General features: G+C 35.1%; 2 protein-coding genes across 2 annotated transcripts in view; one reads left to right on the top strand and one right to left on the bottom strand.

The window, feature by feature from the left end:
- Window positions 1-16,089, top strand: part of LOC134744982 (endoribonuclease Dicer) — a 95,343-nt gene that overhangs the window by 62,941 nt on the left and 16,313 nt on the right. The window lies entirely within an intron of this gene.
- On the bottom strand, window positions 945-10,832 carry LOC134744984 (juvenile hormone epoxide hydrolase-like). Its single transcript, XM_063678939.1, has 7 exons — window positions 10,624-10,832; window positions 8,587-8,772; window positions 5,688-6,077; window positions 4,240-4,397; window positions 3,047-3,231; window positions 1,988-2,222; window positions 945-1,601 (listed from the first exon to the last, which is right to left on the bottom strand). Exons 2-7 carry the CDS (start codon window positions 8,770-8,772, stop codon window positions 1,385-1,387), a joined length of 1,371 nt encoding a protein of 456 aa, XP_063535009.1. The 5' UTR covers window positions 10,624-10,832; the 3' UTR covers window positions 945-1,384.

Raw genomic sequence — 16,089 nt, forward strand, 5'->3', positions numbered from 1 at the left:
TTATAATCTTTTTTAAATGACTATTACGGTATTCAATGCCGCTTAAATCTATTGTCTTTTTTTTGCAAAAATTAACTTAGCTACATAAATAAACGGGTTCAATATAGATCCCTTACGCCATAACTAACTACATGAGCTCATGTTTAGCTGTGCAAGTTCACTGTAACGAAACTTATTAATCTTATTATCAATAGTTGTAACTGTCCCTCGGCGGGGTAATTACAATTATTTTTGCCCTTTTATATAAGTAAAATGCTCATTTTAACTCTCTCAACATTTTAAGATGTGAGTCTGAAAAAATAAAACCAAGACAACTAATCTACAATATTGAAGGCAATCAATTGCCAGTAAACGTACTAAATAGTAGTTTTCGGTGGTCAAAGTTGCACTTTATAACTTACCAGTCGAAATTCGACCCAAAACGAGACTTGGCCCCCGACACAAGACAGCGCCACATTTCTCGATCCTGTGCCAACTGTGTGATCTCGCCAATTGGTGACTCGAAGTTCGCGCAGATCCGCCTCCACCATAACCGATAACTTTCGTATTTTAAAATTAAAATAACAGAGTTGTGCCTATCACGTCGCGTTGAGCGCAAAAGGAAAAGTGAGTTTTGCCAGGCGAAGACGTTTTTACTTTTTTAAATTGTATCTCTAAACTTGCTTATGTTGCACCGGAAAAGGGAGAACTACACTGTTAAATTATCTAGGACTAAATACGGATATAATTGATAAATAACATCCCGCAATAGACTGCAGGTACTTTCTCATCAAATGGCGCTGATAAGCTGTTACAATCTTGTTCAGATTTTTAAAAAGTTAAACATACTTTATATTATTGAGGGTTGATTTACTAAAACTAATCAACTATTTTAAAGGATATGAATTTATTTTCTAAACTTAACTTTAATGCATGCTTCGTAAAAAAACTAAGTAACTTGTAATTTATGCCTAATATTAAATTGTTACAACAAAATCAGTCTATTTGGTAATCAAAACGTACATAAAATGAGTTTGTCTTATAATTAGTTTTAATTGCATAAAAAAGGAAACTACATATAACTAACTGAAATGCAAGGTTTTAAGTAGAATAATACAAAATCCTAACCTAATTGATTCTCTCATCACAAAAAAACTAATTATTTACACTTATTAAAAAAACAAAAAAAAAAAGACAACCGACACATATTTTCGCAAAGCAATGTTTTTTTTGTCTGCGGTAACTGTACAAGGATAAAGGCACTAATTTTAAGATTATTAGATGCATTGTTACATTTTAACTCAAAAATTACACAGCCGATGTTAGCCAAAACAGGTCCACATATTTTCTAGTTATTGTACCTACTCGGTTTATTACCCTTAATTGTACTCTTTTTTAAATAAACCTATTTCTTAGCCTCGTGAAACTTCAGGAATTCAGCTCCAGCCGCGAAAACGTCGTCTGCAAATACTTTTGGCGTTTGCAAGGCGGCAAAGTGCCCTCCGAAATCCAGGGTTGTGGACCGCACTAGGTTGGGGAATTTGTCCCGGAGAACCCAATCGGGATGGTACATTACTTCATATAGGAACTTTATGGCAGCTGTTGGTACTATCGTGGGTATTCTGAAAGAATTTAATAAAATCATCTTAATTCGTGTGGGATGATAAAATTAAACTAAGCCACTTGTGTGTTGGCAATTTTCTAAAACTAATTTAACATATATTTGTTAGAAATTTCATAATACACTGCTGATTGCCGCTGATCAGTCCGTCAATTGTGGTTGGTGCAACTGGCCTTAATACACGCCACGTTTTACTTCCAAATTATATGCTCCTAAATAATCGCAACATGTATTAAAAACTAGATGTCGGCATTGTCGGCAAACAAGATTAGGATTCGCCTATAGCGCCTAAATGCGGATAAATCAGACTCCAAACATCGTCACTGTCTAGGAAGAAAACCCTTAAGCTTTGTACAAAACAGATTACTTATACAATAGTTTACTTACCCATGCAATGCATAGACTTCAGGCGTAGTCGTAGAATAACCTTCCGCGTACAACCTCATAGAGGTGACAATGCAGTTATTCACCCATTGTATGGTCACGGTATCCAGTACGTCGTCCAGTTCCAAGTTTTCCAAACCTCCATGGGGGGTGTGTAATTGGTCCCTGTTGCTGCATATAGCCATTTTTTCCATAATGTAAGCGGCCAGGCCGGATGGCGAGTCTGTTAAGCCGACACCTGAAACAATTTTTGCATTTCACGAAGTTTATAAAAACTCCTTTCTAATCCATAATGACCTGTCAAATCTAAATAATTAAAGATTATTTATTCATTATCGTTACAATCATCATATACAGTTCACAATCATAAATTACAAAATCAAGATGTCCCAAAATACAATAATTAATAACCTAACCTAATAAAATTAATCCACATAACGATACCTAATCCATCCATTAACATTAATAAACATCAAATACATATCTATTATCACTACATAGTATAAAACAAAGTCGCTTCCTGATGCTGTCTGGCTGGATGTCTGTCCCTATGTATGCTTAGATCTTTAAAACTACGCAACTGATTTTGATGCGGTTTTTTTAAATACATAGAGTGATTGAAGGGTTTCAATTTGTAAAGGTTTTGTGTAAATTAGTTGAACTACCCGTGCGTAGCCGGGGCGGGTCGCTAATAGGTAATAAAAATAAGTCAATTAAAGCACAATACATTAATTAGTCAAAATAATAATACCTGTCAAAATCGAATTTATTGACCTTTATGTGATAATCAGAATAGAATGAGAATATATTTTCCCAATATTTTTATAGTTAGTAGGTACCTTATTAGGCTGACCTAACAACATCCCACAGACATGATAATGATAAAAATAAACGAATAGACGTTCAAGTTTTCATGTCTAGGTTATTTTATTTATTTTGACTCTGGTTTTTTAAAAGTTCAATTACAAATCACAATTTGAGAATCTAGGGGAAAATCTATAAGATTCAGTTCTTCGATGTATCCCCTAAATGTTGAATTGTTCTTGCCGGTTTGTTACTTACCAACTGTATCAGGTTTAGTAGACTGGATGTGGAAGTAGCCACTCTCTCGTACAATGTATCGGAACAGATTCTGCAACGGATATATACGATGCGAATGGTCTCCAAGCAAGCTGGGTGCAAGCGAGCCTAGTAGAAGCTTCACATTGCTTAGAGGCATAGACGATAGTGGCATGTTTGTATGGAGTCTAGAAAGAAATAGGAAATAAATTGGTTTTTAGCCTGTTTACAAAATAAATTCGACTTTATTGGCAAAGAATGTGGATAATTTCTCATTGCGTCTTTATTGCCAACTTGGCTACCGATTGAAACCACGTGGTTTTAACTGATAACAATTTAGATTCACAATGCTTGCTCAATTATCATTATCAAATAATGTATATGTAATCAAAGGTAAGGTTGTAAGAGATTATCATGATCGAATTAGGGTTTTATTTAAATTAAATGTAGATAGCATAATTATTATTTTCTTTAAAAGTTTTCTTTGCAAGTCAGTCGGAAAATTGAGCATGAGGACAACTGCAGTTGCAAACCCAAGTTGCTAGCCTAAATAAAGGGTTGGACCCCTTTCCATCATGACCAACCTTACCATTTCATATCTAGCTGTATCTGTAGGTATAGTTTGCCCGTTTGAACACCTTTTTATTTTTTAGGGTTCCGTACCCAAAGGGTAAAAACGGGACCCTATTACTAAGACTCCGCAGTCCGTCTGTCTGTCTGTCACCAGGCTGTATCTCATGATCCGCGATAGCTAGACAGTTGAAATTTTCACAGATGATGTATTTCTGGTGCCGCTATAACAACAAATACTAAAGAATACGGAATCCTCGGTGCGCGAGTCCGAGTTTTTTTTTTACTTCACTAACAGTGCCTCATGGTGTCAGAACACCCTATCCTATATAAATATCATACGCAATACGTTACTGTACTAATATGTTACACATATAAGGCTGTCACAATCGCTCAGCTACAAAGGCTTTTTCTTCTAAATAAAAGTTAAAAAAAAAACCTGATATTTGAAACGAGCCTTCGGCAGTTGACGTACAGGATACAAATCCATTTTTTCCATAATATAGTATGAAATATTTGGCCAACCATTTCTGTTACTAAAAAAAGCGGCAAAAATGTAAGAATTGTAGGCTTGAAAGACGTATCTAAATGCCCAAATTATGACTTCTTGAATTATAACTTCTTACCCTAACACGTCATCGGTGTAAATAGTAGCCATATGAGTGGCCACCTGGGAGCCCCAATCGCCTGCTTGGATGTAAAATTTATTGAATCCCAGCCGTTTCATCAGATTCTTCATTATTATACCTATGTGTACTGGATTCAGACCCGGCTTGTTCGTACCCTGAAATACAGTTTTAAACTTTTAGTGACAATATATTGAACAAAACAAGTACTAGAGATACCTATAACTTCAGCATTTCACGTATAAGGGACGTACATATTTGACTCGAGAAAGTCACTAAAAACGAAATTTTAAAATTATTATGATAGTTCAGCAGTAAATCGCAAAAATTATAACCCATATTTAGGTACTTAAAAAGTATTTTGTTATCGATGGATCTTAAGTTGTTAAATAAAAATCGTGCTTTCTTGCCTCGGTTGCGCGAAATAGAGCGAAAAACTTTGTCTCCAAGAAAATAAAAAAGAGGGTACCTATAAAAATGTGTGCATTATTTATTAGATACACTGCCAACTGCAACGTCGGCGTCTAGTACCCATACAAGTTGCAGTCGGGTTGCAATCCATCTGCATCGGCCCTAAGGGTTAAGGTTAAGGTGGGCATCTACCCGTACGACTATGCTATACTGATATTTACTTACTATACGCAATGCAAAATAAACCAAGCGTTGTCGACGTAACAAGATAATGAAGTTGGTAACTATTAAAGGTTTGCATAGACGGCGCCATCATAGCTTGCCAGGCCATAAAATTCCGTTAAAAAAAACAAAAATTTGACACAATTCTAGGGATTGACAGGGAAAGCTATGCTAGCGCCATCTGCTAAATACTTCGGCCGGCCAACCCCATTGACCTGACTCCAATATTGGAAAATAAAAAACCGGCCAAGTGTGAGTCGGACTCGCGCACCGAGGGTTCCGTACTTTTTTGTATTTGTTGTTGTAGCGGCAACAGAAATACATCATCTGTGAAAATTTCAACAGCCTGGTGACAGGCAGACAGACGGACAGCGGAGTCTTAGTAATAGGGTCCCGTTTTTACCCTTTGGGTACGGAACCCTAAAAAGACCGGCTTTAGTTTACACCTAATCTAGTGTACATGCATTAAAATTAAGTAAAACCAGAGACAATTTTATTTGAATTTCAATAACCAACAATTATTGTAGGTATAACGTGGGTTTTACAAAGTCAGTATAATCCGTATGAGTAATCAGAATCACTAACTAATCATATCTATCAGTGGGTACAGTATTTATGATACCTATTACGTATGTGTTTAGGGTGTGTTTTCTGTGAACAGACGACCAACCTATAAATTGCGTGTCGTCTTAGATATCGTTTTTTTCTAAGTACTTACAACTTACTCTATATGACCTATGTATAGGTGTAGGACAACCAAACGAAGAATAAACGAAGGTACAGGTTGTAAGCACATTCAATTTAGTTATACCGACCTCAGAAAATCCAAATCCAGGTAAATCAGCAGCAATCACTTCGAACACAAAATCATATCCATCTCTAGGAGTCGTTAAAATCGGGATAACTTTATCAAACTCCTTCGAGGAGCTGGGCCATCCATGCAGCATGAGCAATGGTAATACTTTCACATTCTTCACTGTAGGCTTTACTCGTATAAAATGGATATCTAGGCCCTGAACATTGGTCTTGTAATGTGGGAATCGGTTCAGCAGTTCCGCTCGCTTTTTAAAATCGTACTTTTCTGCCCAGTAGGATAATAACTTCTCTAAATATGCTGTATTCATGCCATACTCAGAATTGATGCCATCGAGGGGAGGTGTTAGGGGGCGTCTGTTTTTAATCCTCTGCTTTAGTTCAGCGATCATCTGAAAATAATAATAAGATGTTATGAGCTGATGTATATGTACTTATTTGAATAATATTTGAAGAACATAATAATATGTTTATCCAATTGTTCTTCAACGCATTTTGATATTATTTTTTAGAATGAACTTTATGTCTTACCGATTTTTAAATAATCTAAAATACTTAACTTTGGAGTGGATTAAGACGTAATTGAATAGGTAAATAAAAACAACACAAGTATTAACTACCTTTTCGTCGTATTACATGTGTGAATACGAGATGAATGAAATCTTCCTGAATTTACAATATGTAAGTACAATTTAATTCCATATTATTCATTGTTTATTATACAGGGTGGAAAGACACGACGATCCTTCTCGCAAAGGGGGGTTAGTTTAAGTGATGGAGAATCGATTCGTAATGTTTAGATTTTTGTTACGAACAATTAGTAAAAATATTAAAATTAATTAATCTTCTTCTTAGTGACAACCCTACTATTACTACGTACTATCAACCTACATGTAAGTGTAATGTGACACTTATGTTTACAAAAATATTTGACATAAAATTGACATACGGCTTGTTGGGTGTGTTGGAGGATATCTTTTTCTGTAGCGTCGTAACGTCTCGGCGGCATTATAATTACACTCCCCGTATAACATAAGCAAATTTAGGTAATAGCGCGCGGGCTCCCAAGGGCATTTTGAAAATAGGTTTTTTTCGCGTAATTTGCAATTTATTTGCGTCACGGTTTTATCACGGGTAAAGGTGACAGTCCATTTCCAACCACAGCTGCATTACTGCAGCGGCCTGAACGCGTCGGTGTTATTGTCAATTTCCATAGTAAAATGAATGACTATATCGACTGCACGTATGGTGATTTTAACGTATTCCCGACCGCAGCTGCACTACTGCTCCGACACGTCGGTGTTATTGTCAATTTCCATAGTAAAATTAATGACAAGGCCGACTGCACGTAGCATGGCCATTTAGTGTATATTGCAACTGCGGCTGCAGACCGCACGTCAAATCTGTCACCTGCACTGAAATGTCTTTAGGTCACAGATATTAGTAGTTCTAAGCAAAGAGGATATAACCATATATGTTACTGAACCTAATGAGGGTTGTCACTGCCTATAACTTTAAAACGGTTATGAATATGAGCCTAGTTTCTTTAGAGGAAATACAGTACTAAATCCAAACCATCCGCCTTTTTCGGAAAGGATCGTCGTGCCTTTCCACCCTGTATATTACCTTATAAGAATGTAAACAAACTAAACCATGTGACTGTTTATCGCACGAGTGTTTTGAATTTGATGCCTAATTATTTACAGGTACATACACTACACTGTTTTATCTACAAACATATTATAAGCTCTCTATGATGTGTTCAGGAACTGCATGTTACGGCCGCTATTGCGGTATTTGATCACACTGTTTCAATTGACATTTCATTTCGAATAAAACATCATCTCGACTCGTACTAGAAATGAGCTCAAATTAAATGGTCAAATTCCTTTGTTTTATTATGATCCTAACGGATTGGACTAAGTATTTATATTCATTAATTTTAAATCGAAATTTCGCAGCAAAAACCGAACCATATTTAAGATACTTTATTTTATTAATACGAACAGAACACTGGGATTGTTACAATTGTCAAAAGCCTACTTTTACCTACTAACTACATTACATATATGTACATAATATATGTTATGATATGCCTTGTATGTTCAAAGTAAACTATCCACGGACATCTAATCTGTTGATTACTATAGCAACCCGCGTAATAATTGACAAAGGAAACTGCAAAGGAGTACAGTGGATACTGTTTTGTGATTAGCTTGTTTACACTCGGCGGTCCAGACTAGCCGCAAAAACTTATTTTAAAACGTAAAATGGCTTGTAATGGACATTGATGTCAATGATCTGATGTCACAGGGCGGACACGCCATAGTACGGTAATTGTTTTACTGTCTATGTGCGCACGAGATGTCTGTAGTTATGCGCATCAATTTGTGTGTGTGTCTGTGTGGTTTAAGAAAAAGTGTTTATTACTGAAATTGTCAAGCACCCGTACATGGCACGTTAGTCGTTACATTATTAATCGAACTAAGATTTTGTCAATCTGCCGCCGCGGGGTGAATTAATTTTTAATTCGGGCGGGGGGGGGGATGTTTATTCTGTAAGAAATCATTCATTTAGTCATTTGTTTCAAGGTACAGCGCGACATAAAAGTAAAAATTAAATGAGGGCGCCACTTTCATCGTAAGTGTCACAGACTCTCAGTTTTACGTAAAATGTTTAAACATGGCAACTATTTTGTCTGGACATTTTTTATTTTCATTTTATTTAATTTCTACTCTTTTATGTCGCGCACGGGTTGTGATCTTTCGCAGTTTGTGGTTGTAGGGCTTTCTACCTATCTCTAATTTTAATTGGCGACGTAATCGCGTAAAAACAAATATATACACTTCAATGTCCTCCTTTTCCTATTAAAAATTAGTAAAATCCTTCAGGTTTTCTTACCGTGTCATTAAACTGAATTTTGAACGGCCGAATGCTGGTGTCCACAGCTTTTGGTTGTGGTTCTTTGCCCCACCACCGATTCGGGTTCAGTTGTGGCATTTCAGGTACTCTGTGCAGAGAGTAAGTCAAGAAGACCGCGTAGCCTATGGCCACGGCCGCTACTAACAACGATATGTGTTTCAACATCTGAAATTGTGACAAAAATGATTTGTAAAATTTATACAATATGCAGGCAGGCACTCTGTTCCAAATGGGCCCCTTTTTACGGTACCGTATCCAAAGGGTAAAAACGGGACCCTATTACTAAGACTTGTCTGACAGACGGACGTCTGTCTGTCACCAGGCTGTATCTCATGAACCGTGATAGCTAGACAGTTGAAATTTTCACAGATGATGCATTTCTGTTGCCGCTATAACAACAAATACTAAAAAGTACGGAACCCTCTGTGTTCTAGTCCGACTACAGTATTGATCACAGAGTAAAAGTAAACATAACCAAATTTGTAGGAAATTGTATGTTGAAACTTTTGTCCGAAGTAATTATAATGCTATTCGTACAGATATTCGAGATATGAGCAAAAATTCAAAAATATGAAATATAAATGTAGCTTAATTAAGTTTATTATTGTATATTGCATAACATACACTATTAAAGAATGGAATGGCCTATTAACCAGTTTGATAATTTTAACTATAAAGCTCCCGTGAGACTCAAACATATTAGATTATTTTAAACCCACTCACCCGGGTCGGGTATGCTATTCGACTTAATAATACGTGAGTGACCCGGTTTAAAATAATCTAACAGTTTGATAATGTGCCGATTTGTAACATTAGTGCGTATGTATTACTCTTTGTTGACAATAACTGCAACTATCATTTTGTTTGTTTTAATGCTAAGGAAATAAATATAATGTTTAAGTATTGTACAAATCTATTTTTGAACATGCAAAACGCTTGAACACCGAAGGTTTATTAAAAAAAACTATTTTTCTTTAAAATACCCTTTAAATATAATATTATTAAAAAGACGTCGATTCATTAAGACTGGGTTGACCGTCCAGTGGTGCCCTGATTAGGGGAATTGTGTTTTCTACTAAACCAATTAATATCTGTATTTAAATCAGTACATTCTGTAATAAACATACATTTGTTTTCAATTCTTACTTATACATTTGTGTAATTGTTCGCAAAATTATATGACGCTCTCTTAAATATTAAATATATATTATGGGTCTGTCCAGATCTACTAAATATTTTCTAAATCCAATTCAATCAGATATTTTTGCGTGCTTCAGTAAGTAGGTACGGTAATTACGGTCTTCTACGACCACCTTCATAACCAACATATTGTAAAAATATTAAAATGACCTGTGCACCGAGTTCATCAAAATTAGTAAATTATCTTTTATGTACAATGCCATATCGATGATAGCTTGTGTTGAATATATTATAATAAATACTTACTCAATTTCAGATAAACATACGTATATGTAATTATAAAAAATATGCTTAATTTATCGTTGATATTTTGTCTTGTCGTTCGATCAAATTAACACAGTCGCTCAATAATTTAAACAGATTTACCCGAGCTTTGACTACACAGTGTGACTATTGAGCCAAATTTGAATCGAACTTAGCGATGATTAAAGTTGAATGAACCTTATATGTAGGTACGGTTCAAATTTACTACGGAGAATTAACAATGTTTATTAGACAAAGATACACACTGTTTAACACTTTTTATTATGATTTTGTGAATTTTTAGGATCATCATATGAATCATATCTACTAAAATAAACAGAAGGTAGGAAGTTAAATGTAATAGATTTTTAGTTTTGTCCGATTTACGCTCATTCAACGCTAAGTGATGGTTAATTAGTAATCGGTAAAAATCGGTTAACAATGTATGTAATACGTGTGTAAACTTATAACTGAATTCTGCTGCTAACTAAAAGTTTTATAATAGGAAAAAACCAATACCCAACTTTACAATACGAAACACTATTCAAAATTGTTTAAAAATTCTCAACCTACCTTGTACACAAAGAAAACGAACACAGTATTCACCGGTCTTCCTAAATGTGCATTAATCCTTAATTTATTATCTCGTCTCTTCCGCGAGCGTAGCCGGCACGTGCTCGCGCGCACCCGGCACTTGCCAAAATCGCGCTCGAGTTCGTTGCAACAGTTTATTTAACCTCGACCTTACGTTGCCGTGGTAATCACTGATACCTTCAGACTGAACGATACGCGCCGCATATTTATTACTTACCTTACGAGACAGGCTGACTTGTTGTCTTATCTAGTTTCATTCACCTATCTAGAGAGGGATAGATACATAGGTCCCTAAATAAGTTTTGCAATAGACAAATATGAAACAAAGAGGTGGCCTACCACGGCAATCACATATATGTACTTTTAAAAACTATATTTCCATAGACAAAATTTGGCGGGAAAACATTAATTTTCTTTTTAAATTTACTTATTATAAATAGATTTAAACTTTGAAAATGTCGGCGTTGGATAGAGATGAGTTAGGAATATTTTATACAATATTTTCATTTCATACAAAGTATAAATCTATTTTTTTTATAAGTAGATTCAAAAAGAAAGTACCTAAATGTTTTCCCGCCAAACATTGTCTATGGAAATATAGTTTGGGAAGTAGGTAAATGATCAGCCGTTTTTAAAACTGATTTGCAATAAAATAGCTTTTAAATCATTTGGACCGCATATAACTTTTTTGCTGGCAATAGGTATATAAAAATCTAGCTACAACTCTTGTTCAGCAAACAATTCACAAACGGTAAACATTATAACCAATATTGATGTGCTTCTCTTATAATTTATCTGCTTCAATTACTTGGTCAGCAAGATTTAAGAATTGGGTGACACCCATATAGTTTTAAAAAGTATGCAACAAAGTGGAGGCCTATCACATGATAGGCCTCCACTTTGTTGCGTATTTGTTATATTGTAAAACTTATATGTAGTGACCTATATACTATGCCACTGAAATTCTACTCATTGATTGATATCAGCGATCTCACGACTTTTTTTTTCTAATTTTTGCCATAGAAATGCTTACGTTGTAAAGGAGTAGCATCAGTACTTGTGTTACACTGTGCGTATCATTTTACGTAACGTGTACACGTGTTGTATTGTACACCTTAGTAACGGGACATTCTGAATAATAAATAGCTGAGCAGCTAGCGGTTTCTGTCCTCTGTATTTATTTTTTGAAGAAAACAAGTTGGTCACATTATTTTTAATTTACCATAATTATGTTAATATTTTTCAAAATTTACAAAACAAAATCCCTCAGATACTAAATCCCCTAGATCCCCCTAAATACTAAGTTATTTTTCACCTCAGCAGCTCGAAAGAGCCTACTTTCGTCACTCCCTGGAGTGAGGAAAGTGCGACTTTCCTCACTCCAGGGAGTGAAACAATGTAGCTTTTTAATTTAGTGAAGGCCATGAACTTCATACTTTTATTACATTTATTTTATGGTATGGTATGGTATGGTATGGTTTGGTATGGTATGGTATGGTATGGTATGGTATGGTATGGTATGGTCTGGTATGGTATGGTATGGTATGGTATGGTATGGTATGGTATGGTATGGTATGGTATGGTATGGTATGGTATGGTACGGTACGGTACGGTACGGTACGGTATGGTATGGTATGGCATGGCATGGCATGGCATGGCATGGCATGGCATGGCGTATCGTGTCGTGTCTGTCATGTCGTGTCGTGTCGTGTCGTGTCGTGTCGTATCGTATCGTATCGTGTCGTATCGTATGGTATGGTATAGTACATATTATAATACTTTTTTTCTGTTTATTCTGTGTAATTCAAAATACATTTTAACCTTTAATATGTTCTCACTACTGAGGTGAAAAATTATGTGTGCAACACGAGAGCAAAGTTATTTTACATCTCGTGTTTTTGAGTCCCTCGCTACGCTCAAGATTCTACCTAAGAATTCAATTATAGAATCTTTCGCTTTCTCGGGACTCAAAATAAACACTCGCAAGAAAAACCAACTTTCCTCTCTTGTTGCACAAATAACTATTTTTGCAAGTAGGGACACAGTTAAAAATTTCTTGGTAGAAGTCATCACATCAGTTTTTTCTACCCAGAATTAAGAAAGAGTATAGGTAAACTAACACTTTCACCACATTTTTCGCTAGAAAGAACTTATTCATGGCTCCTTTATATTTCCTCCTTCTCAATTATTAATAATTTGATAGGGATAAGTTTGCCTTTGTACTAATGATGTGTGTTTATTTCTGTTTTATGTTTCTTTTTACTACAAAAAAGTGTTTTACTACTATCAAAGAGGATATAATAGGATAGAGTTTTACTTATTTTGTAACCACAGTCAATTCACTGCCATCTATCGACACTCTTTAAAACTAAAAATGAAGATTTATAAAAATACGATAAAATGTATTTAAATATGGATAAATGATTTTTTTTATTTGCACTAATTATTTTTATGATTTTGACCCATGTTCTTTCACTGATATGCGTCAAAATTGTTAAATAACAAACGAAACCGTCAACGCCCTCTATACGAGAGTAGGCCAAAGGTAGTGGCGCCATCTGATCGAGAATCAAATTTTCGTGATTTTCGAGGCACGTTTTTTCCTTAGACTGTATCCATCTATAACGGAGTTATATCTATCTTTGCTACTATATTTTCTTATAAAGTATTTATTCAGTGTCAATATAATCTTCCTAATTCGGGATATCAGAAGAAAACATGTTACTAGTAGCAATTTACATTTATAATTTTATATTCTACTAGCGCCCCGGCTTCGCACGGTTAGTTCAACTAATTTACACAAAACGTTTACAAATTATGCATATAAACCTTCCTCTTGAATCACTCTAATCTATTTAAAATAAAACGCATCAAAATCCGTTGCCTAGCATACATATGGACAGACATACATACAGAGCGGAAAGCGACTTTGTTTTATACTATGTGATATAGATCCGTGGGTAGATAAAATTTGAGGAATTGAATACTTACCCGTACCATTTTGTGACGTTTCAATATAAATTTGAATATAACTATGTATAACTCAAAATTGTAGTTATTTTTTTAAATCACTTTTTTATTAGGTCGACTGACCGATAATACGATGTCTTCAGCGTTGTAATTGGGTTAAAACTGGCAATTACTACTTCAGAAGTTTGGATTGAATTCGGGTCAAACGGTCTGGAAACGGCCCGTGAAAACTGGCCCTCCCTCCAATGAGTATACCATAATACCAACCAAACATTAATATCCTCGAGATTTTGACGCTCTGTAATACGGCCGTTACGTATTAAGTTACCTACCAGAACTTAGTCGCCGCGCCGCCCTACAAACGAACTTAGGCTTTCATTTTAAAACGACATGCTGAAATAACATGAAACTTGTCATTATTAGTTAGGTATTAGTTTTTGTTGCTAAAAATTTCGTCGCCATGTCTTAATTCTCCATCCGCTGGTTGAAAGTATTAAATGCAATTTCTTTTATTCGCATTGCGTTTTCAAATTGGGTATCGCGGCTGAGAGAAAGTTTGCATTGAGAAAGTGCACTCTTGACTCTAAAATATAGGTCACCATTACAACCCGGTGACAGTTAAGAGGCCGTAGTCGATTTTGGAGCAAAAATGTAAAATTGATAGATTTAGTCGTTGAAATTATACACGTTTTGTTACGTAATATCTAAATAACAAGTATTGGTATCTATTAGCACGTCTTCTCATCTTGCCTTTTAATAATGAGGTCGCGAGCGTGCGTCACCGGTAATATATGAAGAGAGGGTAGTTTTTAAAAATTCATCAAAAAATTATGGTGGTAAATTATACAAATTGATGTACAAGAATAGTTTCAGCAAGTGTTGTAGATTGTTTAAGTATCAAAATTACGTTGAAATTAAGTCGATTTTCAGAGAAATTTTCACTTGTTTTGAAGTAATTTCTGGAGAAAATTGAATTCGTTTAACTTTCATTTCCTCGAACTCTAAGTCATATAACAAAAATATAATCTGATAAAGGTCAAGTACAGAATATGTGTAATACAAATTTACCATTTTTAGCAGTCCAAACTTTACGAAATTTACAAATAAGAGCGACAAAATCAGTGCTTTACGCGCGTTTACCTAAACGTCCATCAGAAAAAAAATCATTACTAATTTAGTGAGTCTGTTTTCAAAAAAATGATTGATAAAAGGCAAGATAAGAAGACGTGCTAATAGAAACCAGTACTTGGTTTTTCAATTAGGTAACAAAAGGTGTACAATTTCACCGACTAAGTCTATCAATTTTACATTTTTGCGACTAAAATCGACACCGGCCTCTTAACTTGCAGTTTTACATGCTTTTGTTAAGTATCACTGGTTAACATATTGTCCTATTAAAATGTCAGTAGGTGTTATCACGTGTTATACATATTTGAGATTATGTCACATAATAAGCGCGACTCATAAGTTGGTACATAGTTTGGTCGATCATATGTTGTCAATTATTTAAAGTTGTATCATTGTATAAAATAACCGGAAAAGTGCGAACCGGACTCGCCCAAATTTTCCGTACAAATTTAACATTTTTTTTTTTAAATTTATAGTTTTGAGATTTTTCCCTGTATTTGTAGTGTGACGATGTTACTTGCCAAATTTAATAGTTTTAGGTTAACGGGAAACGGGAAGTACCCTATAAATTTTAAATACCTTGAGTGTTGAAATATAACATTTTTGTGGCATAAACGGCCGTATCTTTTTTTACGTTAACTTAGAAGTTTGATTTTATCACAGCTTAAAGGGGTCGTATATCGGAGTATATTATGGTTTAAATTTCAACTCGATACCTCCCTCCCTCAACGCGTTCCCGAGATAAAGGTTCTTGACAGAAGGACGGACAACAAAGTGATCCTATAAGGGTTCCGTTTTTTGAGGTACGGAACCCTAAAAATACCTGTTCTAATTATATTCTACTATGCCTATATACTTAAAGAATGTATTCTGTTAAAACAGACCAACGAATATTGATACGATTGCAGATCTGTAAAAAAATTAGGTAAGTGATCGAATATGAACTTATAACAATTGCCAGTCAGCGTGAGTAATAATAAACGTACAAGTCTCACAAAAAGAATGAATTCGCTGAATTGCTGGTCCTACACGTGTAAGCAAGTGACCCAACGATGGTATCGTTTTCTACGGGCTTTATATTTGTCCTTCGAATTCTTTTAGTGGTGTCTGGCCTTACTAAACCTACTCAATAAAATAATTAATTTCATTGTCATTCGTCTTTCAAAATTTAAGTACTTATTTAAATATGCCAAATTTCAGCTCAATCGGATACCAACAAGGGGTCGAAAAATGGTTTGCAAATTTTGAAGAAAACCACATACATAAGGTCAACGAACGGATAAGTGTGGCATAGGGGCAAGTGTGGCTGACCTTCACATTAGGGCCTCTTTACACATTGTTTATGTG

The sequence above is a fragment of the Cydia strobilella genome, chromosome 10 (genome assembly GCF_947568885.1).
Source record: "Cydia strobilella chromosome 10, ilCydStro3.1, whole genome shotgun sequence".
NCBI lineage: Eukaryota > Metazoa > Arthropoda > Insecta > Lepidoptera > Tortricidae > Cydia > Cydia strobilella.